Below are 24,701 nucleotides of genomic sequence, written 5' to 3' on the forward strand. Positions count from 1 at the left end.
CTTCCATTACAACCCTGGTTTCTCCGTGCTTCGTCCAGCAAATATAGTTTTGCATGAAACCCGACTTCAACAAGTGTGAATGAAGACTCCTTGAGCTAGCATATTCCTTCAAATTCTTACATATGGCACATGGGCAGCACATAAAACCATCGTGTTTGTTTGCCTTGGCCACACGTAAGAAAGAATGCACGCCCTCAATGAACTCTTTGGAGCGACGATCAGCATTGTACATCCAATGCTGGCTCATCTACATTACATGACATACATACCATATTAAAACTTAGAACATAATTAGTTAATTATACGACATGCATGCCACCACACAAGGTATTAATTTATGAAAGTCTCGCTATAATGTAGATAATCCCAACTACCACTAAAAAACTAAAGCTAAAATGCACTTCAGCAGTATAAGGATTTCGCGACCAATCCCAACTAAAACAGACAGATCATGCGTTTGTTCAATATCTATGGGCTTCTTCCGCAGGATCACTGCCTCATCAGCCACCGTAGCCGCCTGTGCAAGAGAGTTTTACACGTGTTCAACATACTCTTCCTCCCAGTACCAGCCTGAACATCTAGTGGCATCCCACTGAAATTAAAACAAAAAAATTAGAATTTTAATCACAATCATCATGAAAATAAGTATAAATTAACCATAATCATCAAATGCGGCAAAATAACTCACATTGCGATCTGGATACTTGTAGAAGATACGGCCCTTGTTGGGACACTCCTTCCTCACCTGGTACTCCATCACAATCTTCTCCTCACACTTGTCGCATGCAATGAGAGAGAGGTCTGGCCTCAGTCGCTTTGAAATCCGATGAGAAGTCGAGGACCCGGAAGCAGTTGTCATCTACTCTCTATACTCATTTTTAATATAATATAAATTTCTCATTTTATAAACAAATAAAATTAAAAAAAAACTCTAAAATTCTCTATATCTCTAAACCATGAAGTGTGCTATGCATGCTAGAAATGAAAGCTGAATACTAGTTTTGAATAACTACTTCAACCTTCCTTCATCCAAATATGCAAACTTTAAAGTGATTTTGAGCTTAAATGGCTTACAAATAAATAAAAATCCACCATAAAAAACCACATATATCTAGTTCACAAAATGAGATATGCTACTGATGAAACATGAGAGTATAAAGTTGGTAACCTTTAGAACCGAAGAATCGATGGAGAAACCAACAAAATCTTGTGATTACCGGCGATGAGGAAGAAGAGAGACCGGCGATGAAGCAAGAACACTAAGGTCGAAGTGGCTCGGGCTCGGGGAGGAAGAAGGGGTATATAGGAGGGTACCTTTAGTCCCGGTTGGAGACACCAACCGGGACTAAAAGTCCATTTCTAGTCCCGGACGGAGCCTCCAGCCGGGAGTAGACTTTTTCTCTCAATTGAAGGGACCAACCAGTAGTAAAAGTTAACCTTTAGTCCCGGTTGGTAGCTCCAACCGGGACTAAAGGTCCCCTGCAGCAAAAGCCTGCCGCAGTAACCGTTGAGCAGGGACCTTTAGTCCCGATTTGAGCTACAAACCGAGACTATAGGTCTCTCTAGTCCCGGACACGAAAAATACCGGGACTAAAACCAAATTTTGAAGTGGATCAAAAGTCTTTTCTCTACCGGTGATGCCTGCGAATGCTTTATTAAACTTTGTCCATACAAATAGAATACAAAGCGAAGTAGTTTAGAATTTTCACAATGATACATATATCATTGTATCAATCAATCAAATTAAGTCGCGGGCAACTCCGTCTCAGACTCTCACTACGTAGAGGTTAGATTACTTATATTAATTATACAGTACTTTTTTATAAAAAATACACCAATCATCCTGTGAATATGCGCACGCACGAAGATTTGTCGATGGATCGGAAGACAGCTAGCATCATGAACAGTGGTAGTGGTGCAACTAAACAACTTGCGCAAATACACATATATTGCTAATCAAAAAAAAGTACACATATATTGACCACACTTTATGATGAGCGCTTAGTTAGCATCCCAGCCGTGCATTGGTGTTGATAAATACATTTTGCTGCAAGTTGCAAACATGTGTGATGGAGGATTGCTCGTCGGCATGCTGCAAGTTGCACACTTCCAGCCTATTCGCTTGTTGATTTCAGTTAGCCTAAACCAGTCCAGAAATCAACCAGCGAACAAACCGTTTATACGATGCTTCGGAACAATTTAAATCGCAAACATGTGGTGCAGAAATTCTCGTCAAGCATCCACTAGCTAGTAGTAGTGTGTGTCTGCATGGCACATATGACCAATTTACACTGTTCATGCGATGTGATGGCTACTAATCTTATGTAGTTGCATTCAAGCTATGTCCTATATATGTGGAACTCAAGCCGTAAATTTTAACCAAATCAAACAAACATAAATACACTCGTAATACCGTTTTTGTTATATATACGTGTGTATACACGCGCAAACAGCAGTCCACCTAGGCCTGCTTCTGTAGTCCCCTGTTCTTTCAGTGCTGTCGTTGTTGCAGCTGCTAGGCTGGTGCTGCATGCAGTAATAATGCAGAGTTGAGTCTGCCAACGATCTCCTCCGTTGTTACGGTGAAGCTCTCCTCCACCTGCAGATCGAAATTAAAGCATATATTATCATAATTTGGCACCTTTATTTATATAATAACTCGCAAGAGATCTCTCCTCGTCGTTGTCGTCAACGGTACCAGAGAAACCTAGCGATGTTATACGACAACTCACTCACAGCGACGAGTAGTACTTAATTATTTATATGAATGGTATACGTACGTTTGAAACTCAACTGAATAACTCTAGATTATTAACAAAATCCCCCCAAATATTCTCTAAACAATTCTGAAGGGGATATTTTACATGTACCTTCAAGAATATCTCCGTTTATGCTCAAATGTCTAAGACAGTGTCTCTATTATGTTGCACACTCTATGTAGTATGTGTACAGTAAACAAACGGTATAGTATGCCAAATTAATTTGTATGGCATGAATAATCAGAGAAGTCTAGCTACACAAGTGTCTGTGTATGAGGTTTTGTTGTAGAGTTCTAATTCAGCCTCTTCTAAAAACTTTTTTTTTTAGCCTACCTCTTCTAAAGACATGTACAATGGAGATGCTTATATTAGACATCTTAGCTACTAGGTAAGAGAATCGTTTTGTTTTTCTCTGTATCATATGCACATATCGCTTAGTCTTTCTTCAGAAGCTCTTATTATAGGTATGCTAATAATGACGTAGTTGAGCCTATTATACTGTATTTTTCTTTAAAGAAATAAACCTTTCTTAGACATGTGCTTTGATCTGGCAGTACTGTTCATGCACTATGCCTAAACCACCTTGCATTATACATACCTTAATTAGGAATATACATTGCCTGTCATTTGGATGGCATATATAAAACCATGTTGTCAGCTAGTAGCTTGTGCTCCAGGCTAAAGGCTACCAAATGAAATTAGGTGGATTCGTTAATAAAGGAGAGCTGGAAAAGGTTTGTCTAGTTTTCGAATTAAAATTGCTTTTTAAATGGTTACATCACAATAAAGATCCACATCCACAAAATAAATGCTGTGGTTGTTAGGATATTTAAGTATAAAACTTTATCATCATATAAGGGTGTCATGTTCTTTATACTCCCTGATCCGTCCACAGAAGAATACAATTATGGTATCCGTGTCAGTCAATAATGGAGCTCAAGTTTGACTAAGTTTATAGTAAATAATATTACTATTGATGTCTCTAAATAAATTTATTATGAAAATATATTCTATGACTAATTTAATGGTACTTATTTTGCATGATGAATGTTTGTACTTTTTTATATAAATTTAATCAAAATTCAGATGGTTTGACTCCTCGAAATCCGAGAATTGCATTCTTTGGTGGACGGAGGGAGTACACCAGGAGCTTGTAATAAATATTGGTTATATCACAAGTGAAATTGATCAAATATATACAAGGATATATCATGTATGCTTTAAAACATTGCCTTAGCACGTATATATAATCTCACACATATATACATTTTTAAGAGGCTAGATCTTAATATCCCAAATGGGTTTCTCTATATATAATATGTGTTGTGTTCAATTCACTAAATAGCACATGATAAGAGAATCTCCAAGAAAAGGTAGTACAATCATTAAATTAAATTAATGCACAACTTTCTCCAAAAAAGTAGATCGTCAGCTAACATGGTTTGAAGTGGTTTGCAATATATATATATATATATATATATATATATATACACACACACACACACACACACACACACACACACAATAATAAAGACCAAGATATTTTAAACTATCAAACTCATGTAATTAACCACAATATATATGGATGATGTTATGTACAATTCTAACATTTACATTTTCTGTATACATGATGCTAATGCTTATTATTTTACAATTTTGTAAACAAACATTATCAAATTTGTAACTATCTGACCTTAAGAAATTAAAACAAGTTATTTACATTTTTATTATAGTTTATTGCAAGAGAATCAGTTTGCAACTGTATTAGATTAATCAATGTCATTATAGCATGGAACAACAAAATAAATGGCATATAATACCTTATTTCTTGTTTTCACTAGTGAGAAGATTTTTGTGATTTTATCCTTTTATATAGACTAATATGGGAATCCAATCCCTTGAAGACGAATCGAATGAGGTCCTTTGGAACCAAACTTGATTATATGTAGCATATAGATATGTTTTTGTTTGGTTACATATTTTCATGTACATAAAGACATAATAATCCTTCACTTTTTCTGAGGTTCTTAGATCCAATTTTTTATGTAGCCTAGAAATATGTTTTATTTGCTTGTTAAAATTTTCATGTGCATATATAAAAGCATAATCCTTCCCTTTTGCCCATAGTTCACAGTACATATCTTAAAGTAACTATAAATTCTCAAAGAAAATGTGAACTCCAAAACTCTATGGATGTATATGTGGCTAGCTAAAAGTTAAGCGCAGACTTATGTAAATGTGCCCACATAGCGAGGGGTTGATCCATATGTACAGGGATGTATCAAGGAACTATTAATGCAGTTGCACTTTCTCACAACGAGATCAAGCTAAGAACACACAAGAGTTGAAGTTGGACCAATCTACTGTTAGACCAAAATATTTTACCAATTAGGAAACTAGATTTTCTCTCTCCCAATCTTATCATGCAATGAAGTGTTAACAAAGTTGAGTTTCTTGCTATTTCGCTTAATTTAATTTGCATTGCAAAGTAGTTATCCTGATCGATAACATGAAACATAGATATAAATGGGTTATAATATGCTTGATGATAGTAGTACTAACAATTTGTATTTTGCATTGGCTATGTTCTTCAATTATTAGAAATTAGAATTTCCTAACCAACATGGCTTTTTATTCATTTGTTGCACCAAAAGGCCACAAAATGTTCTTAAGAAATGCAGCGCATAAGTACAATTATGAGCAGGGTGGTGATTATTTGACTAGTCAAAAGGACAAGGAAAACTTGCCTTCCCCGCGATGGTTATGATACAAGTGCAAGCCGTGAACGGCATAACATTGGCGTGGATGCTGCTGAGGTGGAGCTCCTCAGCCACGGTGAGCACGTTGACGACCACCCCCTTCCTCTTCTCACAGTGGACCCTCACCACCACGCTCTTCTCCGACTCCGAGAACCTGACCTCGATCTCTGGCAGCCGTTTCCTCGCCGTCGGTGTGCCTGCTGGCGGCGCCGGCGGCAGCGAGGAGCCATGGCCGTCATCCTGCGCAGCCGCGGCATGGAGGCATGGCTTCTTGACGAGCACCAGGGTCTCGGTGCTCCTGCCGGCCTCCGCGTCTTTTAGCTTCTCTTGGAGCTCCTTCAAGTACCTTGTCGCGTCCAAAAGGATCGTCGCCTTGTCCATCTGAGGATCATCATAAATTAGTAACCGTTATAATACGTTGCATCAAGCATGTAATTGTCGCGAACAGGTGCAGGGAATTTGATCCCGATCAAACCTTCTTGAGGCCTGGGATAACAGTGGAGAGCTCGATGAAGCGCTGGTTGATCTTCTCTCGCCGCTTCCGCTCTGCGATGATGTGGTCCTGGGCGTACGACGCCGCCATGGATCCCAAGCTCTTTAGGCCGGCTCTCCTCGTTATTGGCGGAGGTCCGTAGACCAGATCCGGCGGCGGCAGACCGCGTGTGGCCAGGGCAGGGGCCTCCGTCATGCCGTTCCTGCCAGGCTGCTGCGTGGAGGTGGCACCGCCGAAGTTCCAGCCCGCGGGCACGTTGTAATTCGCGGTGGTGTCGCCGCCGCCGTCGCCGGAGTTCCAGCTGTTTAGCGCATGGCGGACCACGACGTCGGCGTCCGCAATCAGCTCCTGGACCATTTCAGCTGCTTGCGAGGCCTCGCGGAGCGCTTTGAGAGAGGGGAAGGTAGCCTCACTGAAGTCGCCGTGGTCGGCGGCGACGCCGGCGACGGATGCAGCAGGGTTCTCGTGTTGGAGCGTGTCCATCGCCCACTGCATGAATAGGCTCGAGTCCTCCATGGCGCCAGTAGTCTGAGATGAGTAGCGAGGTGGATTGTGAGTGTGTAGCTGCAGCAAATGATGATACCCTTATTTTTAGGAACTCAAAGTGCAGACATTAAAAGCACAAGCAGGGCCATCAAATAAAGCAATCTTTCCATTCAAAAGACAGAAGAAGTCTGCATCATGAAAGGCAGCCTACAGCTACCTACAAGTGTACTAGTACGCACTAATTGATAATATAATCTCAGTTACCTTTGCAAATGACTTGGAAGATATTGGCTTAATAATGTTCGAATAGCCATGGGATCCGAGGAAGTTGCCCTTTTTATAGCTTCCACCAGGACACACTATGCCTCCTTGTGCAACCGTCTCTACACTGTGTATGCTCACTTGAATTGAGGTCACTTAGTAGTTAGTGGACTTTCTCTCACAACCAAAAGCCAAGGAAAAGAATAAGTTATAATTTCATTAGATTCTAATTATGTGGCCTATATCTAGTGAAAACGATATTCCACACCTCCACGGAAAGTGATACACAATATATGTTCGTGTAACGTCATATCAAAAGACTTGTTTGGCACAACTTTAGTTTCAAGAATTCAGTTATAATAGAACTGTGTGATATTTTTGGAGCTAAGTCTGGAACTATGTGCATGTTGAATAATGTGTTTAGTTTGGAACATAAGGAGTGGTATATATGTGTTTAGACCATAATTTTAAATAGCGGGCTAAGGTGTTTAGCGGTATACCTCCTCTAAATCAACTAATAGCAAAGCTAAATCAGGCTATAGCGGGATATAGCGGCTAAATTGTACATGAATACAAATAGCGGCACCCTACCTTAAAAGAATATAGCAAGCTATAGCGGGAGATTTAAAACATTAGTTTAGACACTAAGTAGATCTTGTGAAGTGGACAAACAAAGATCAATTCAAAAGTAGAAACAAGATCGCAAGATAAATATGGACGAAGTTCCAAATAACTAAAGCTTGTCATCATTATTTACGGCCAATATGGGAGCTGAGTGTTTGTCGGACTTGAGCTTTGCCCATATATAACTAAGTACCTGATCATTTCCTCCCAAAATATATACTCCGTACTTCACCAAATGCTAGCTACACTCCCACTGTTTTAAAATTAAGCTGCTTGTTCTAAACATTATACATTTAAATATTAAATATGGAGGTAGCAGTCGCAGAGAGTAAGAGTTACACGGCGGAAAAATTCACTTTGCATATGAATACGCACACGGGTTAGCCACACAAATGGAGAGTTAACTCTACCGGAAACCGGCTTTTTGTCGAGTGTTTTTATATTTGTTGGGTGCTTTTTCTCGGACACTCAGCAAACAAGCCCTTTGTCGAGTGCTGCGAAAAAAACACTCGGCAAAATAACTGCACTCGGCAAACGATGCAAAAAACACTCGGTAAAGTTAGACACTCGGCAAAGAAACATTTGCTGGCACTGTGTACGCCGAGTGCCGTTTGCCGAGTGTAACACTCAGCAAAGTCTTTGCCGAGTGTTTTTTGAGTTTCGTCGTGTGCCGTGGACATACGGTAAAGCTAGACATTCCGGTAGTGTGTGTATATATATATATAGAAAATTTTTCCTATTCCTAGGTAATAGTTACTCCCACGTAATGTGGGTTCTCATCTCTACACACGAGATGGGCGTCAGGTTGATTAGATGTAAAGCAACGTCCGTTTTGTCCACAACTGGATGAATGCAAATCTCACTCACAGGTCACAGTTGATGCATGGCGTGGCTCCAAATCTTTGGGACAATCTTTCGTCCACTGGATGCGTGCGTTTCAGCTGCTGCAGGGTGGCGTGCAAATCTTTTACTCCTTCCATCCTCTTTAAAGTGTCGTTTTTACTTTTAGATTTCTTTTTAACCCTAAACGAATGGTAAAATAAGAAGTCTAAAAGTAAAAAACGATCACAGTTGATGCATGGCGTGGCTCCAAATCTTTGGGACAATCTTTCGGCCACTGGATGCGTGCGTTTCAGCTGCAGCAGGGTTGCGTGCAAATCTTTTACTCCCTCCATTCCCTTAAAAATGTCGTTTTTACGTTTAGGCTTCTTGTTTAACTGTAAACAAATGGTAAAACAAGAAGTCTAAAAGTCAAAAAATAATAAATTCAGTGGAATAGAGGGAGTACTACCGGTACTCTGGTACTAGTAAAAAAAATTATCTAACGTGCCCAGCCCAATAATCTTTATGGAGTACTCATCTTTATGCCATCAATCGATGCATACCGTCAGCGTGAGAGAGACAGGTGCAAAAATAATGCAAAATCACGTGCGCTGTTTCCTTCTGCCACGCAGCGAGCTGTGCAAAATACGGCGGTCCAATTACAAGCAAGAACCTTTCCTCGACGGACGGATAGCGAGACACAGCGCTTTGATCGAGATTTTCTTTTTACTTTTAAATGTTTTGTTATTTCATATAGAAATTACAAGAATATCCCCGGCGAAGGCTTACAAAAATGTAGTATCATGGTCCCAAGATCCCATAATTTAGCATCTTTAGATTTGAGAAGTTTTGAACTGAGTACAGGAATTTCTAGACCTGATACAGGAATCTTGGTGCCTACCCTGTCACCAAGACAATGCTGCAAGATGTATCTCTGGTAAGTTTGAGATATGTCCTGAAATTCTTTTTTTTAGACAAAAGAAGAATTATATTAAAATATAGCCGAGTACATCATCATATTATAAGCACTCTGAATTACAATACAGTATGTATATCCAGAAATCGTTTTTCATCTATATTGTACACACGTTTTGTATAGCTCCAAATCTCAAGCCTAAACCTATTTAACCAATCATATGGATGACCGCACAGACAAACACTCGGCAAGAGGTCTGAGAACATATGCCTAACGAACCGCAACCAACATTATTCTTGTAGGTAGAGTTGAGTATAAACTTATTCTTTCTTGTGTCTTCCTTCTTCCTTCTGCCACCGAAGAATAAGAAAAATTGATCTAAATCTTCACAACTCAATACTAGTAATCGGCTTGAGGGGCACACTTATTCTCACTAGTCCTTCATCGTGGTCAGATCTAACCACAACAAAACGGAGGAAAGGCCGGAGAAAATTATTCCATGACGGCATCTCTGCCTTGATGTCGCCATCCGGAAACCTAATTCTCCATGTCGTCATGCCGAGGAAGTTGATGACGTCGTAGTTGCCGCCCTCATCTTCGTTAGAGTCGCCATAGAGAAACCAAATCCACCCTACCTCCTACTCGTCGCCGAAAAGGAGGGGGAGACAAATCCCCAATACTAAAAAAACCTGGCATGGAGAGACCCTAACCCCTAACAGAGGACTTGATCTACTAAAAAACTTATTAGAGAGATGGGTCCCAGCTCCCTCCGGCCTCCGGCGAGTTGTCGGAGGAGGAAGGGAGGGGGACCAGCAGTGGTGGAGACGGGGGCCTACGGCGGCGGCTAGACCCAGGCGTTGGAAAAGAAAAGTATCCCTGTTATGTCCTGACTCTAAAGCAAGAATTTATCAAATCTCAAGCTTCTACCTTAATTGTTGGGAAGACAAGAGGCACCTCTTCAATCTTGAAATTAACCTGAGATTGCTAGTCAAAAGACAGATGGCCACTCTTCTTCATTACATAAATCTTTATTGGAAAAAGCACTATACAGTTAACAGGATCATATTATGGGATGAATGCACTAAACTCTTCCATGCTCTCCTCATTAACACCCTAGCAGATAGGTTCCAATGCCCATGGAAATGAATTTCTGGGCTGGGTTAAAAAACAAAAAAAAAATATAGGTAGGGGCTCCCCTGCCGATTGTTCAAAAAAATTCTTCCATGCTATGGCTACTATTTCCCGCAGAAAAAACAGCATTAGGCAGTTTTTGAATGATGAAAGGGCCTGAATTCTAGATCATAAGGGGGAAAGCAGCACCGATATAGTAGTTAGCTCTTCATTATTACAACCATATAGTAGTTAGCTCTCTTCATTATTAACACATGGCTCACTTGTCTCTTTCACAAAGTTTCTTGGTTCTTGTGCCTAAGCCTGCTATAAACTTATAGTCTGTTCGTTTCGACTTATACGATCGTGAATTATAAGCTACAACAGTATTTTTCTCTCACACCAAACCAGCCAGTAGTACATCTGGCTTATAATCCACAATCGTTTTAGCCGAAACGAACAGGCTGTTACAACCCGCTTCTTATCTCTCCTCCACCGTACATCAACATCCAGCCTGCTTACAGTCTTTTATTATACTTGCTCTTACGTGATAGATCTAAGTAGCTCTGATTAATAGCATGTGTAACTTTTGCCAGCAAACTATTACTGTATTAAGCAAGTAGATTACACTGTAGGATTGATTGTTGGTGGGCGGAGGACCAGGCCTTGTAAGCTCTTCTCATCGTGACGTTTTTCGGTACATATATATGGCCTGTTAGCTAGATCGTTTACGTGGTTTATAAGTCGACTGATGCTGTTTTATTATGAAAAAAAAATACTATATCATAGCTAATAAGCATGGCTAATACGATCAAGCGAACGGGGCAATAGATCTACTCTTTTTCCTAATAGACTCATTTCTTATGGTACAATACATATAGTACACTTTTTTTAATATATAAACACTGACAACTAGCGGTGTGTGGCACACTACTCCGGCCCTCGAGCAGTCGAGCTTTTGTATACGGTTATATGTCGTACGGATGCTGGAGGAATATCTAAATCTTAATTTCCTACTATACTAGATCTCGAGGCCGGTAATAAACAAGTATATCCCTTGATTTGTTGCAAGTGTGACGTTGGGAAGGGAATTGCATATAGTGACATTTCTCTGCAGCAGTTTTTGAGAGAGGTTAATTAAGGGGGGGTAATTGTCAAGGACAGATCGTATGATGCCGATGCTTTTCTTTAAGCGTGATTCGATGCTGAACTGCTGATGTAGCATAATAGACCAGGTCGAATAAAATTACGATAGTGGTTTGTGACTTTTGCTCCTAAAATAGTGTCCTGGCTGCTGCAATTAATAATCTTAATAAAAGATGGTACAGCCATATATTTGATATTTATTAGCTATCACTAATAGTTGACTGTAGAACCGTAGGTACTCCCTCCGTTCAACAAAAATACAATTCTAGCACAGTGTCACGTTTTAGTATCTTGAGTTTGACCAATTATAAATAAAAAATATCAATATTTATTATATCAAATAAATATTATTAGATTAATTATAAAATATATTTTCATAATAATTGATTTGGAGACATAAATATGAACAATATTAACTAGAAACTTGGTCAAACGTAAGCTACTTTTACTGACATGTAACTCATATATAGTTGCATTCTTTCCTGGACAGAGGGAGTACGTATCATACACATGCAACTTGTTGTTTGGGCAATATTTTGAAACAACCTCGCCTGAAACAATTATATATATATGGCTATATACGGGACCTGTTTCTATAAGCATATTATTATAAACGCATCGAGAATCAGAAACCCCGTTTGGTTATACCCAAAAGATGATGTTTCGTGCGATCGAAGAAATGTATATCATGGGCAACCAAGATCAACTGCCGTGTCATATTCAGATGCTTATTTAGTAATAATCCTATTTTTAGGTATTGATGAGGAGAAGCTTTTTAAGAAAATGTCTTGTATTGGCTCTTCATTGTACATGTTTCTATGTGTGTAATGTAGGTGATTGCTATGCTGCTATCAGTGCTGTCCCAATCATTAGAGTAGCTAGCACGCACACGCGCACGCATTGTATATGTAAATTCATTTTGGTGTGCAGTTCATCTTTTTATTTTTGAGGGAAGCCACGCGGCGCACTTTATTGATTATCAAATAGGATTACATCGTTCACAAGACTCTCAAGAATAAAATCAAGGGTTTCATCGACCCAAATACAAATTTCTTTTGCTAATAAAGCTACTTTCGCTAACTCGTGTGCCACCTTATTCGCTTCCCGATCGCACTTCTCTAGAGATATTGCTTCAAAGTTCTGCCATAGCTTGAAACATTCATCGAAGATTGGTGCCCCAGCTGTAGATGAGATGCCACTTTTCATAGTGTCCACGACCTCCGTGCAGTCTAAATGAACAATGAAGCCGTTGCATCCGATCTGTTGATCAAGTAGCCGTCCTTGTTTCAGTGCCATTGCTTCCGCCATTGGGGCATCAACTACATGCTCCCTGTAAGTGTAAGAGCCTGCAATGAAGGAGCCATCAGAATCACTTATGACGACGCCTGTTCCTCCATCCCCATATTGTTCTCTGAAACTACCATCTACATTTATTAACAACTTCCCTGTTGGAGGTTTCTTCCATCCCTCTCTTTGCCTGACAGTTCTTCTCATCGCTCTTTGGTAATTAGTGGAAAGAGTAGCTATTGAGAGGGCTGATCGCACCGGGCGCTGGATCGGTTCGTCGTGAACAAATTTTCGACATTCCCACCAAATGTACCAGCCACCTGTTAGGATCAGTTCAGCCAGACCAACAGAGTTCAGCTTCTCAAGCGGCCGAGAAATCTTGATCAAATTAGCAACAAGCACTGAACCCGATCTATCTTATCCCAGAACTATTTTCAATTTCCTCCATACTCCAAGCCTCTGCCATATCTTCTTTGCACGGGAGCAAGTAAAATGGAGATGTTTTATATCCTCACAGTAATCATGGCATGCAGAACAGCTGCTGGAGTTTTCAATATGTCAATTTGCAAGAATCCCCTTGCACGGTAAGGCACCATGCAACACTCTCCAGTCAAAAAATTTGATCTTGCTTGGGATTTGCAATTGCCATAGTTTTCCCCATACTTCCTCATCGCCTACACCACTGGCTCGTTCCTGAATCAGGTTTCCTCTAAACTTGTACATCCATTGTTGATGATATGCAGACCTGATAGAAAAGAGACCATTCCTATTAAAATTCCATGCAACAATGTCCTCCCTGCCGGCTGATAGTGGAATTTGTAAAATACGGTGTACATCAACCGGCCAGAACAAGTCTCTGATCATTTGTTCATCCCAATTCCCATCAAGGGGGCTTATCAATTCCTCCACATTGGTTACCATATTATTTCCTCTTGGGGTCAAAATTTTCAGGTTATGACTAGATGGGATCCAGCAATCTTCCCGGATTTTAATTTGGGAACCATCTCCAACTCTCCAAATGTATCCTCGTTTAAAACACTCCAAACCCGCCAAAATGCTTTGCCAAGTGTATGAGCTTCCACTCTTCGGTTTGGCCTTTAACAAGTTACCATCCGGATAATACTTTGCTCGAAGAATCCTAGCACACAGAGAGTCTAGCTCAGCTAGTAGTCTCCAGACTTGCTTGGCTAACAAAGCCAGATTAAAACTTTCAAAGTCTCTAAAACACATTCCACCTCTTTTCTTCGGGATGCAAAGTTCCCACCATGCCTTCCAGTGAATTCTTCTATGGTCATCTTCATCACCCCACCAGAATTGTAATATGGCGTCTGATATCCTTATACAAATTTTGTTTGGGATTTTAAAAACCATCGTCGCATATACTGGTACGGCTTGAGCGATAGACTTTATAAGAATCTCTTTACCTCCCATACTTAATAGCTTCTCCTTCCATCCCTTTGTTTTAGATCGGACACGATCAGTTAGATGATGAAAACAATCACTGCGATCTGCTCCAACCAACGTAGGGAGACCCAGGTATTTGTTGTTCAGTGATTCTGTCATGATATTCAGGGATTGGCACACCTCTAATTTATCTGATATAGAGGTGTTCTCACTGAAGAAGATACTTTATTTTGCATCACTCACCATCTGCCCCGAACTTGCACAATATTGTCTAGCAGATGTTTCAAATTATCAGCATTCCTCTTATCTACATGCATCAAGATCAAGGAATCATCTGCAAATAAAAGATGGGATACTTCTGGTGCATCTCTACAGACCCGAATTCCCTCTATCTCTCCCCTTGTTTCGGCCCCCTTCAGCAGACTTGAGAGGCCTTCAGCCACAAACAGAAATAGGTAAGGGGATAGAGGATCACCTTGACGTAGTCCTCTTGTTGGCGTGAACACCCCTGTCTCCATCGAATTGAACCTGACATTATATTTCACTGAGGACACGCAAGCCATGATCAGTTGCACCCATCTTCGGTTAAAACCCATTTTTAGCATAATTTTCTCTAGAAAATTCCATTCCACTCTATCATAAGCTTTATGCATATCCAACTTTATAGCACAAAGGCCTCCCTTACCACATTTCTTCTTTATTCTATGAATACTTTCATAAGCAATAAGGATATTATCTGTGATAAGCCTCCCCGGTACAAAAGCACTTTGATGATCACTAATAATCTCTGGCAAAATCGCTCTCAGTCTATTTGCTAGCATTTTTAAAATGACCTTATACACCACATTACAAAGACTAGTCGGACGAAATTGTGACACCAAAGTTGGATTATTTACCTTGGGGACCAAAACAATTGTTGTGTCATTCCAACCATCCGGGACTTTACAATGGTTCACTGCCTCCAAAACTTTGGCTAATAAGTCATCACCAAATAGATTCTAGAACCTTTTAAAAAATACCGCATGCAGTCCATCTGGACCCGGTGCCTTGAGATCTCCTATTTGAAAGAGAGCCTTCTTTACTTCCTCGTAGGAGAAAGGCGTCAGATGCCCCGTGTTCATGTCCTGCGTTACACAGCGCTGCACATCTGCCAGAACGGCTAGATCAGGCTCACCCAACTCCGAGGTAAATAAATTACCAAAGTAGTCTTGTACAATGGAGCACATCGTCGCCCCATCTTCCTGAATTGTTCCATTATGGTTAGCTAACCCCTTTATGGTATTCTTCCTCTTAAGTTTGGATGCATAATTTTGGAATAAACTAGTGTTTCTATCAACATGCTTCAACCAGTTTGCTCGAGCTCTTTGGACTCAATGAATTTCTTCTTGCTCTAGCAGCAACTCAATTTTGATCATGACTTCCTTTTGTGCTGCTGAGTTAACCTCATTCATTGGCCCCCTTCTTAGACGCTCCAAATCCTTTCGGAGAGCCTTAATACGAGAGGTGGGTCTTTTCAGAACCTCCTTATCCCACTGATGTAATTCTTCATGCACTTCATTTACTTTCTCCATTAGCTTGGGCCCTTCCCCACGTGCTGCTGCTCTTGCCTAAGCTGTTTTAATAATTTCTTCCACTGTGTTCTCCTATAACCATCGAGCCTTGAACCTCCTTTTATGGACTACTTGGCCCCCATGAGTTCCCCGTAGGTAGTTAACATCCATCAAAATTGGGCGATGATCAGACCTTGTCATCTCGCAATTAGTCAGAGCCGCTTGAGGAAAGAGGTCCAACCATTGCACATTGGCCACCGCTCTATCAAGTCTTTCCCTGAGTTGTCCTCACCGCCATGTAAAGCGGTCCCCTAGGAAACTCATGTCATTTAAATTACACTCTGAAAGCACGTCATGAAAAGCTTGCATTTGCCTTTGTGGCCTAGGCCTGCCGCCTTCCTTTTCCATATTATACAAAATTTCATTAAAATCCCCCATGAGAAGCCACAGGGTATTTAAATTACCTTTGATTGAGCGCAGGGCTTCCCAAGTGACATGCTTTTGATTCTACTCCGGTTTGCCATAAACACCCATAAACCTCCAACTCACTCCATTATCAATCATGACATCGATATAGTTCTTCGTAATTCCTTGAACCTGGACACTAATATCATCCCTCCACATAAGCACCAGCACCCCACTTCGGCCATCACTTTCGTGAACAAGCAAATGATCGAAGCCTGCACGCCTTCTAATGTTGTCTGCCTTTGCATTATCCAGATGTGTTTTAGACAGAAACCACACATCTAGGTTTAGACACCTCCGGACTTCCAGAAGCGCTCGAACTGCCCGGGTTGAACCCAGCACACAGCAGTTCCATGCTAAGAGTTTCATTGTTCCTGACGAACCTCCTCGAGGGAGGACGCCGATAGAGCAAGTTGTTTCACTGCAGTCTTCACAATTCCATCAGTCACCCCTTCTTTCCTTTGTCTTTTCTTTTCCTGAATCTTCTCTGGACTATCTGTCTTGGTTGATGCTCCTAGATCAAACAAAGGATTATAGATATTCACCTCATTTTCATATATATCCATGTCTTCTACTTCAGTGTCCTCATGGGTCAAACCCCTTCCTCTACCTCGACCCTGGCCTTGCATACCACCTCGACTACCACCCCCATGACTTGCTCCTCTACCACTCGAACTGCCCCCAAATTTCACCAGCAGCCAGTCCCCCCATTGGCATTTGTTTAGATCATGCACTCCATCCCCACATTCTGATAGCTCGTGCCCCATAAGTCCACAAACATAGCAAAAGTTGGGAAGTTTTTCATACTGTACCAAATAATGCCTACTCTCTTTTATTGTTATTGGAACAACTCTAACCAGAGGTTTATCAGGCTCCATAAACACTCGCGCCCTCAAGAACGGGGACGGGTTGATTTTGTCTTCATCCATAATCACTGTGATAGGAGGATGGCCAACCTTCCTAGCCACTTTCTCTACCAATTCCTTCTTCTTCATGAGACCCTCTGGTATACCCTGGATGCGAACCTAGACCAGAATTCTATTGAGCTTAAACTCCTTTACATTAGTGAATCCATTGTACTCCTCCATGACAACTGGAGCTCCCCAAAAAAGCCAAGGGCCTCCCTCCATCACTCGATTCCAATCACCTAGGCATTGAGCCTGTACCATGAAGAGATTTGTGTTCAGCACCTTGAAGGTCACTTCCTTTTAAGCCTGGGCGTTTGGGTTACCTGATTTTTTTGGGTCAGGTAATTCAAAATTCGGGTAATGAAAATTGCTACCCGATATTACCCCCGAAAAAACACTACCGGCAAATTCGGGTACCCGATAATTCGGGTTCGGGTTTGGGTATTACCCGATATACCCAAATTTACAGAAAACAACAAACTACACTAAATTTTAGTAGCGATCTATACATAATTTCAAAATTGCTATCCGAATTTGGGATTGGGTACCTCGGGTCCGGGTTCGGGTACGGGTAATGGGTATCAGGTATTTTGTCCAGGCTTACTTCCTTTGCCGCTGACCACGCTATGTGCATCGCGTTAAACAGGGCTGCATGACTAAAGGGTTTGGTGGTGTGAACCCTAAAGATTGCAAGCCAATGAACATCCTTGATCAGATCCTCCAGCTCTCCTGAGAAATCTAGATCGTCATCCTCCTCGCCCGTCAGTGTTAGGTTCCTCAGCCAATCTTCAAGATTCATCTCCTGATCCATCTTCTCTCCCCCCTGTAACAACCCAAAAATCCACACACCAAAAATCCCAACTACAAATTTTTTTCTTCAAAACCCCATGTGATGATGAGTGACATTTGTAGGAGCTAACCCTAAGTGTTGCATTAGTCGTAATCCAACTAAACAAACTCATAAGCATAGCATGTCACTTGTTGTATATGTGTGTGTTTAAAATCCCTAACACATACATTCTTGCATGCATTTTAATTCTAAACAAGTGAGTTGCCTTTTTATTGATCTTTTGTTGTGCAAATAAAAGTGACCACTTATAATTAATTTATTATGCAATAAATTAATCACCTAAGTACCACCTAAGTATGTGGGCCCCACCAACCAGCCCTAAGCTCCACCCTTAATCAAGGTGCACACTTGTACATGAAACTAAATAAATCAAACCCTAACCAAATTGGCAACAAATAAAAGAGAAAGGAAAACAAAATAGAAAAAGAATAAGAAAAAGAGAAAGGAAAGAAGAGGGAGCAGCAGTAGCCCAGACCTGCTCGGCCTTGCGAGCTAGCCCGGCCGAGCCTGCCTGCCCTCTCACCCCACGCACGCACTACGGCCCACCAAGCCAGCCCACGAAGGCAGCCTAGCCGGACGCCCATGCCAGCATGCCCTTCACCCGACTGTAGCCGCTGCCAAGCGGGACCCAGGTGTCATCACCCACCTCGGCCCCCCTGCTTTCCCCGACCACAGGGCAGAGATGGGAGCGGGAGCTCCACGCAACCCGCCTCGGCTGCACGATCGCGCCACCAACCGATCGGACGTGCTCGAGGATGCCAGCCGGACCGACCAAGTCTGACAGGGCCACGCCCGCGGTGTGACCCTGCCCCCCCTCGCGCGCGCCCCACCCATCACCGCCGTGACCCCGTCCCATGTTTCCTTGGCCGCGACACATCCTCTACGCACCCTCACTGCTAGGCGGAGCCCACTTGTAGGCGATAACGACAGCAGGAGCACCCTCGGCCACTTGATCATGCCGAGCCACGATCGCCATCCGATCCTATCCGCCATTGGTGAACTTTGGAGCTTGGGGCTATAAAACGACGCCCAGAGCGCCCTAGGGTTCCTCAGCCCACCGCCACCGTTCGGTGGCCCAATTGCCCGCACCACTCCGAGAGAAGAGGGCAGAGAGGAGGACCCGGAGGAGGGAGGCGAGTAGGGAGCTCAGAGTCGTCGACCACCGGAGCTCGAAGCGACGCCCCGAGCGCCTACTCCAACGACGCGGCTTCCACCACTAGGCAGCACCTCGCCACCGCACCACCACCTAATGCCGCCAAGCACCGCACGGTGAGCCTCTCGTTGCTAAGACCTCCTCCTAGCCCCATGGACGCCGACGCACGCACACGCGCCAAGCATGCCGTGGCGACATCGAGCCGTCCCGGCTCGAGCACGCCAACGCAAGCCACACACGCGATGCCCTACACACACACACACGCCTTGCACCGCCACACGCCATGCACAACATCAAGCTGAATCGACACGAGAACGCGTTGTAGCACGCACACGAGCATGCACGCGAGCACGCACGGGCGCGCACACCGCAGCCACGAACACGGCCGTGGCGAAGCCACCGCGGCCGCATCACCATGGTAGAGGTGACGCCACCACCTTGGCTGGCTCCTCCTCGCCGTGGAACACGCCACGCTCGCGATTGAGGTAGATGAAGGCCACCGAAGGACCCCCGTTTGACCACACCGCGCCGCGGCCGGAGTGCTGCCGCAACCGCTTCGACTCCACCATGGCCAGGCCCGCTGGGAGCGCCTAGCGCCTCCTTGTCTCGCTCGTCCTATTCACTGGAGCCACGGGAAGCTCACGCGCCCCGCCAAGCATGCTCCCAGCCACCACATCGCCCTGCCACCATCGACACGCCACGCTGAGCCATCGTTCACTGTGGCCAGAGCCCTAGGAAGCCCTAGCCGTCGCCCCGACCCCACCGTCGCAGTCGCCATGGCAAGGGGAGGCTATTGCCTACCCTAATCGGACGCTAGCGCCGCCGTGGGGGCTCACCGGTGACCTCACCATCGGTGGGAGCACTGTTAGGGAAGAGAAGGGGATTTTCCCCTCGCCGGCCACACGTCCATGCACTTGGTGCACGTGAACCGAACCCTAGGAAGGAGTAAGTGGACCAAGTCCTTCATAGACCGCCTCTACGGTCTATGGACCAACGCAGGCGGGTTCACCATGAACCGTGCCTCACCTGCGCTCGTGGACCATGGCCCGTTAGTGGCCCAGTAAGACGACGTGGCCGCACCAGCGTGCGCCACGTGGCGGGCCAAAGCCTAGCCCGTATCTAGGCCCAACCGGCCCAGTTTGGACCCAGCCTGAGCTGACCGTTGACCAGGCCCACAAGTCAGCGATACAGAGCCGCTGGACCCACTTGTCAGTGGGTGACATCATGATGACGTCATGTGGGTCCCACCTATCAGTGACAAACACAGCCGAGGTGATGTCATGATGATGTCACGATGACATCAGCAGCTCTGGACCCACCTGTCAGTACCTGAGCCGAGACGATGACAGCATGCCACGTGGACCAACAGGAGCATGACACATGTCAGCACGATATTAATTCAGCCTTTTCCCATTTTCAGAAATGATTGAAACTTCAGAAATTCATAACTAATTCATACGAACTCAGAAAAATACAAGACCAGGACCAAAATTCATCTAAAATCGAGCTCTACGCAATGAACCCATGTTTGAGTGCATTTGGCTCTTTTGAACTTTCATTGCTTTTTGTGCTATTCTATAGATATCGCTAACGTGACTATAATGCGATCGTTTGCAGACTCGGAGGAGAACTAGACGGACGAGGACCGAGATTGAGTATCGTGAGGAGTATGGAGATGACTACACTGAAGGTGCCACATCCCACCCAATCTCGTAGCACCTATTACGCATGGCTAATATAGAGCTGCTATTGCTTTACTTTATTGTTATAATCACACTATGATAGGACTTGCATGGTAGTATGCTTTCTTGATGGCCTTTACCTTGATGCAACATTACCCCTGCTCACCCTGCTGTTAGGCTAAGTCACACGCTTGCTGCTATATGTCACTGCTTATTATTTCTACTACACTTCTATATACCATATTGATGCATGGTGGAAACTGGAGTTATCTAGACTATGGGGAGAGTGCTGCGTGTGTGACTTGGGTGTGTGGAGGGTAAGGGTTGTTTCGACCAAGTTAGAGTATACAACGAGCCTAGGGCAAGTCTTGCTGTGAGGTGCTACCTAGGCACCCCTGGAATGGATACCTGTGGTGGGTAAATGGTGATATGAGGTGGCCCTGGGTGTGAACCTGTGATGGGAGGAGCCTGAGGTGGAGGTGCTGTGGTGGTACGGTAAAACCCTGATGAAGACATTCTGGCTTGGTCATCTCTAAGGACTTACTAGTACTCAGACTCACCGGGAAGCCTTACGTACCACTCGCCCTATATGGTGTAGGACGGCCGGACTACTTGGTAGGATATTGCCACTACTGCTAGGTTGATAGAGGACAGTGCAAGGAGGTATGGGGCACAAAGGATTTCCCCCACACCCTTCCAAGACTTCATGGAGACCTTGTGGACCCGGCTCATGACTCATAGTTTTAGCCACCCCAGACTAGACTTGGGGTGTACCAGGGCTGAATGGTAGAGTGGCATTATCCTAGGCTAGCAAGCGACCGCAATCAACCCAGTTGACGATGGTTAGCGAAGAAGGCAGATCTTGTGGTTATGTAAAACCTCTGCAGAGTGTATGGTTGATCGATTGATACATATGCCGACTAGTCGGCTATGGACCTTTCCTGGGTTTCGCTTAAACTAGATAGCTAGATGAGTCCTTCTCTTCTTCCCCCATGAGAGAGTGTCAGTCGTAGCCAAGGGCTAAGGGCCAGGATATAGTGCCAAGAGGGAGTTGGCATATCAACTGAGCGATGGTATGGTGATGATATGGAGATGGTGGTATATCGATCCCAGGATCGAATCCTGGCTCTAGACGGAAATGGGGTGGAATGTGTGTGGGAATGGTGTTAAAACTTGAATATACTATTATATACTTGATATGCTAATACATAGGAAACCCCAGCCTTATAGGTTCCTTTTGATTATATCCAACTTGCATCCAATTTCCACAAAGCATAGCTTATGGGTGGGAGTGGCCAGTACAAATCGTACTGATAAACTTTGGCACACAGGTTCTGCTGAGGAGTATAGCTTTGAGAAGTTTGACGGTTGAGGTGTTCGTTCCTACGCTCGAGTTTTGGCGATCTTATCTCCAAGCTATTCTGGATGAATACTACTTTTGATTCCGCTGATGCGGCGATGTAATAATTTATGTAATTCCGCACTTTATGTACTCTGATATTATCGTTGTATGGATGTGGTATTCGACTATAATTTGGGTAATATGATCTACAACGGTCATAATACACTTTGACTCTGTGGATTTCCCTTCGCAGAAATCAGGTCGTTTCAGTCGGTATCAGAGCCATACTTGACCCTAGGATGAAACCCTCAGAAATGGATGACAGAATAGGACATGAACAGCCCTTCTTTCGGTTATATACTGACCCTGCATTTTCTTTTATGCAAGGCTTATCTATTTATTGACCTGCTAACACCTGTTTCCTTAAAACATGCAGATGGCAATGAACATTGAATGGCCGCCTCTTGGACCGCTACCTCTAGACCACGCCAAGCTTACCTTCGACCTACATGAGCTCGGGGGTTTTGCACAGATCCTTTGTCGAGTTCTTGTCACGTTAGGAGTCCCTAACGAGCTTGTCAAGGTCACCTGCACTAGAAAGTCAGCTCAGGAAGGAGGAATCGAAGGACCGGTTGTCACCTCAGTCGAGTTCCCAGCTAGCACTACCTTACCTTCTGTCCCAGCTTTCACCGAGTTGACTATAGAGGACACAGTTGAGGAGGGACTGTGAACTGTCTCACACAAGGCACTTCGCAGAGTGATGAGGGACCACTATGAGCACCTGAAGACGATAGAGTTCCGTCTACTTCCCTAGGCCCTCGACCTCAGCCTTACCCCTAGTGAGTAGAGTTTCATAGCTGGCAGAGTTATCTTTGCCGAGGAGGACAGATGCCTTCGCGTCTTGGCTATCCACCTACTAGAGCAGGATAGGTACGTGACCTAGCTTGAGCAGAGGAGACATCAGGACCAGGCCCTTTTGTGGGAGTACCAGGAGCGAGACTCGTAGGGAGCACAGGAGCGAGCTAGTCTGCTTGAGACAGTTGCCAAGCTATAGGACGAGCTCAACCGTCGTGAAGAAGTCCATAGAGCCAAGGTCGCTGACTTATAGGACAAAGTCGCCGACCTAGGCAACAGGAACTACTATCTCGACAGCAAGGTCTTGGAGTTGCAGAGAGAGTTGGACGACAAGAAGGCCGAGTTCAACCGCAGAGGAGACAGAGAGAGGTCCAAGGGGATTGATATGCTAAAAATCCAATCTCAGAACAAGACCATGACTCAGGAGCTAGAGGAGTTCAGGAAGAAGGCTATTCGCAATCAGGGTCACCTGATCAAGGCACTCAGGTAGAATGAGTACCTATAGGACAAGTGTAAGAGGACTTGGCAGGCTTGGCAGAAGTCTGACAAGAAGCGCCTTAGGGAGATGAAGGGTATGTGGGATCAGCTACCCAAGGAGATTCACAGCAAGACAAAGCCTAGGATAGAGGGGTTTGAGTTAGCCCCGACTCGCCTCAACCTAGATGCCTACCCTACCCTACCTGGAGCCAAGCCTACTAAGGAGCTTGCCAAGGCCTTGAAGTACGTGTCCCGACTTCACAAGTCTGACGAGAAGATCGAGATCGAGAATAGTCGTATCCCAGCTGTGGTGTACGAGTTAGAGTAGATGACCCTGCGTGGTCATGAGTCATGTCAGTGGCTTCCATAAGTTGTACCCCATGATGTACCCCTTATGAGATGTAATATGAGACACTATGCGTAGAATGATTCTCGCGAGTCTCCAAGTGTAGCTACTGGAGATGATGCTATGTAATAAAACCCATGTAATGAATGTTTTGGATCTTATTGCATCTTATGGATCTTATTGCTTCTTTGTAATGAGTGTTGGATAATATAAATGTTTTTCTTTAAATCGTCAAAATCATGTAATCATACTGAATTATAAGCACTTATGGCACAAATACTAAAATTCCTATGATCCGTGTTGCAGATGCCAAACCACCGATCTGCTCGCCTAATGAACCGGGGACGTGCGCCCACCCTCGAACCAGTCGAACCAAATGGGGGGCGTGGTGGCAACAACTGTGGCCGTGGCCATGGCCGTGGATGTGGAGGGATACCCTTCAACCTGGAGAATACCCCACCGCTTGTTGAGGAGAACATTCCACCACCACCACCACCGAACCTGGCAGAGGTGATGGCGCAACAGACCCAGCTTCTTGCAGCTCTTGTAGACAGAGCAAACCATCGCCAGGGAGGTTAGCAGAATGACTTCCAAAGGAAGCTGGAGGGATTTCTGAAGTTGAGGCCACCTACCTATGATGGCACCAACCCTGACCCGCTTGTAGCCGATGACTGGCTCAAGGAGGTGGAAAAGAAGCTCAACCTCACCACCTTCACCGACGATGAGTGTGTTGGAGCTACCACACACCAGCTCATAGGTGCAGCACGCACCTGGTGGGACAGTTTCAGTGATTCCCATGAGGACCCTACCAACATCTCATGGGATGAGTTCGCCGAAGCATTCACTGAGTATCACATTCCCAAGGGTGTCATGGAGGCCAAAGCCGAGGAGTTCCGCAACATTAAGATGGGAAAGGACAGGGTGACTGAGTACACCACTCGCTTCACCAACCTTCTATGCTATGCACCTTCCTATGTTGTGAACTCTGAGAAGGAGAAGTTGTACT

General features: G+C 44.0%; 2 protein-coding genes across 2 annotated transcripts; both read right to left on the reverse strand.

Annotated features, from left to right (window-relative positions):
• Positions 1 to 2,231: 2,231 nt before the first annotated feature.
• LOC136473198 (transcription factor bHLH18-like) lies at positions 2,232 to 6,561 on the reverse strand. Its single transcript, XM_066470883.1, has 3 exons — positions 5,994 to 6,561; positions 5,507 to 5,899; positions 2,232 to 2,599 (listed from the first exon to the last, which is right to left on the reverse strand). Exons 1-3 carry the CDS (start codon positions 6,525 to 6,527, stop codon positions 2,516 to 2,518), a joined length of 1,011 nt encoding a protein of 336 aa, XP_066326980.1. The 5' UTR covers positions 6,528 to 6,561; the 3' UTR covers positions 2,232 to 2,515.
• Positions 6,562 to 12,345: 5,784 nt separating this feature from the next.
• LOC136452147 (uncharacterized) lies at positions 12,346 to 12,870 on the reverse strand. Its single transcript, XM_066452791.1, has one exon. The coding sequence runs from the start codon at positions 12,868 to 12,870 to the stop codon at positions 12,346 to 12,348; it is 525 nt and encodes a 174-aa protein (XP_066308888.1).
• Positions 12,871 to 24,701: the final 11,831 nt, after the last annotated feature.

This window comes from Miscanthus floridulus, chromosome 1 (assembly GCF_019320115.1).
Source record: "Miscanthus floridulus cultivar M001 chromosome 1, ASM1932011v1, whole genome shotgun sequence".
NCBI classification, from domain to species: domain Eukaryota; kingdom Viridiplantae; phylum Streptophyta; class Magnoliopsida; order Poales; family Poaceae; genus Miscanthus; species Miscanthus floridulus.

Coding starts and splice junctions, on each gene's coding strand:
- LOC136452147 (XM_066452791.1), bottom strand. CDS start 12,870: ATGAGAAGAACTGTCAGGCAAAGAGAGGGATGGAAGAAACCTCCAACA.
- LOC136473198 (XM_066470883.1), bottom strand. CDS start 6,527: ATGGAGGACTCGAGCCTATTCATGCAGTGGGCGATGGACACGCTCCAA. Junction 5,900..5,993: donor TTATCCCAGGCCTCAAGAAG/GTTTGATCGGGA, acceptor GATGATCCTCAG/ATGGACAAGGCGACGATCCT. Junction 2,600..5,506: donor TCATAACCATCGCGGGGAAG/GCAAGTTTTCCT, acceptor TTCGATCTGCAG/GTGGAGGAGAGCTTCACCGT.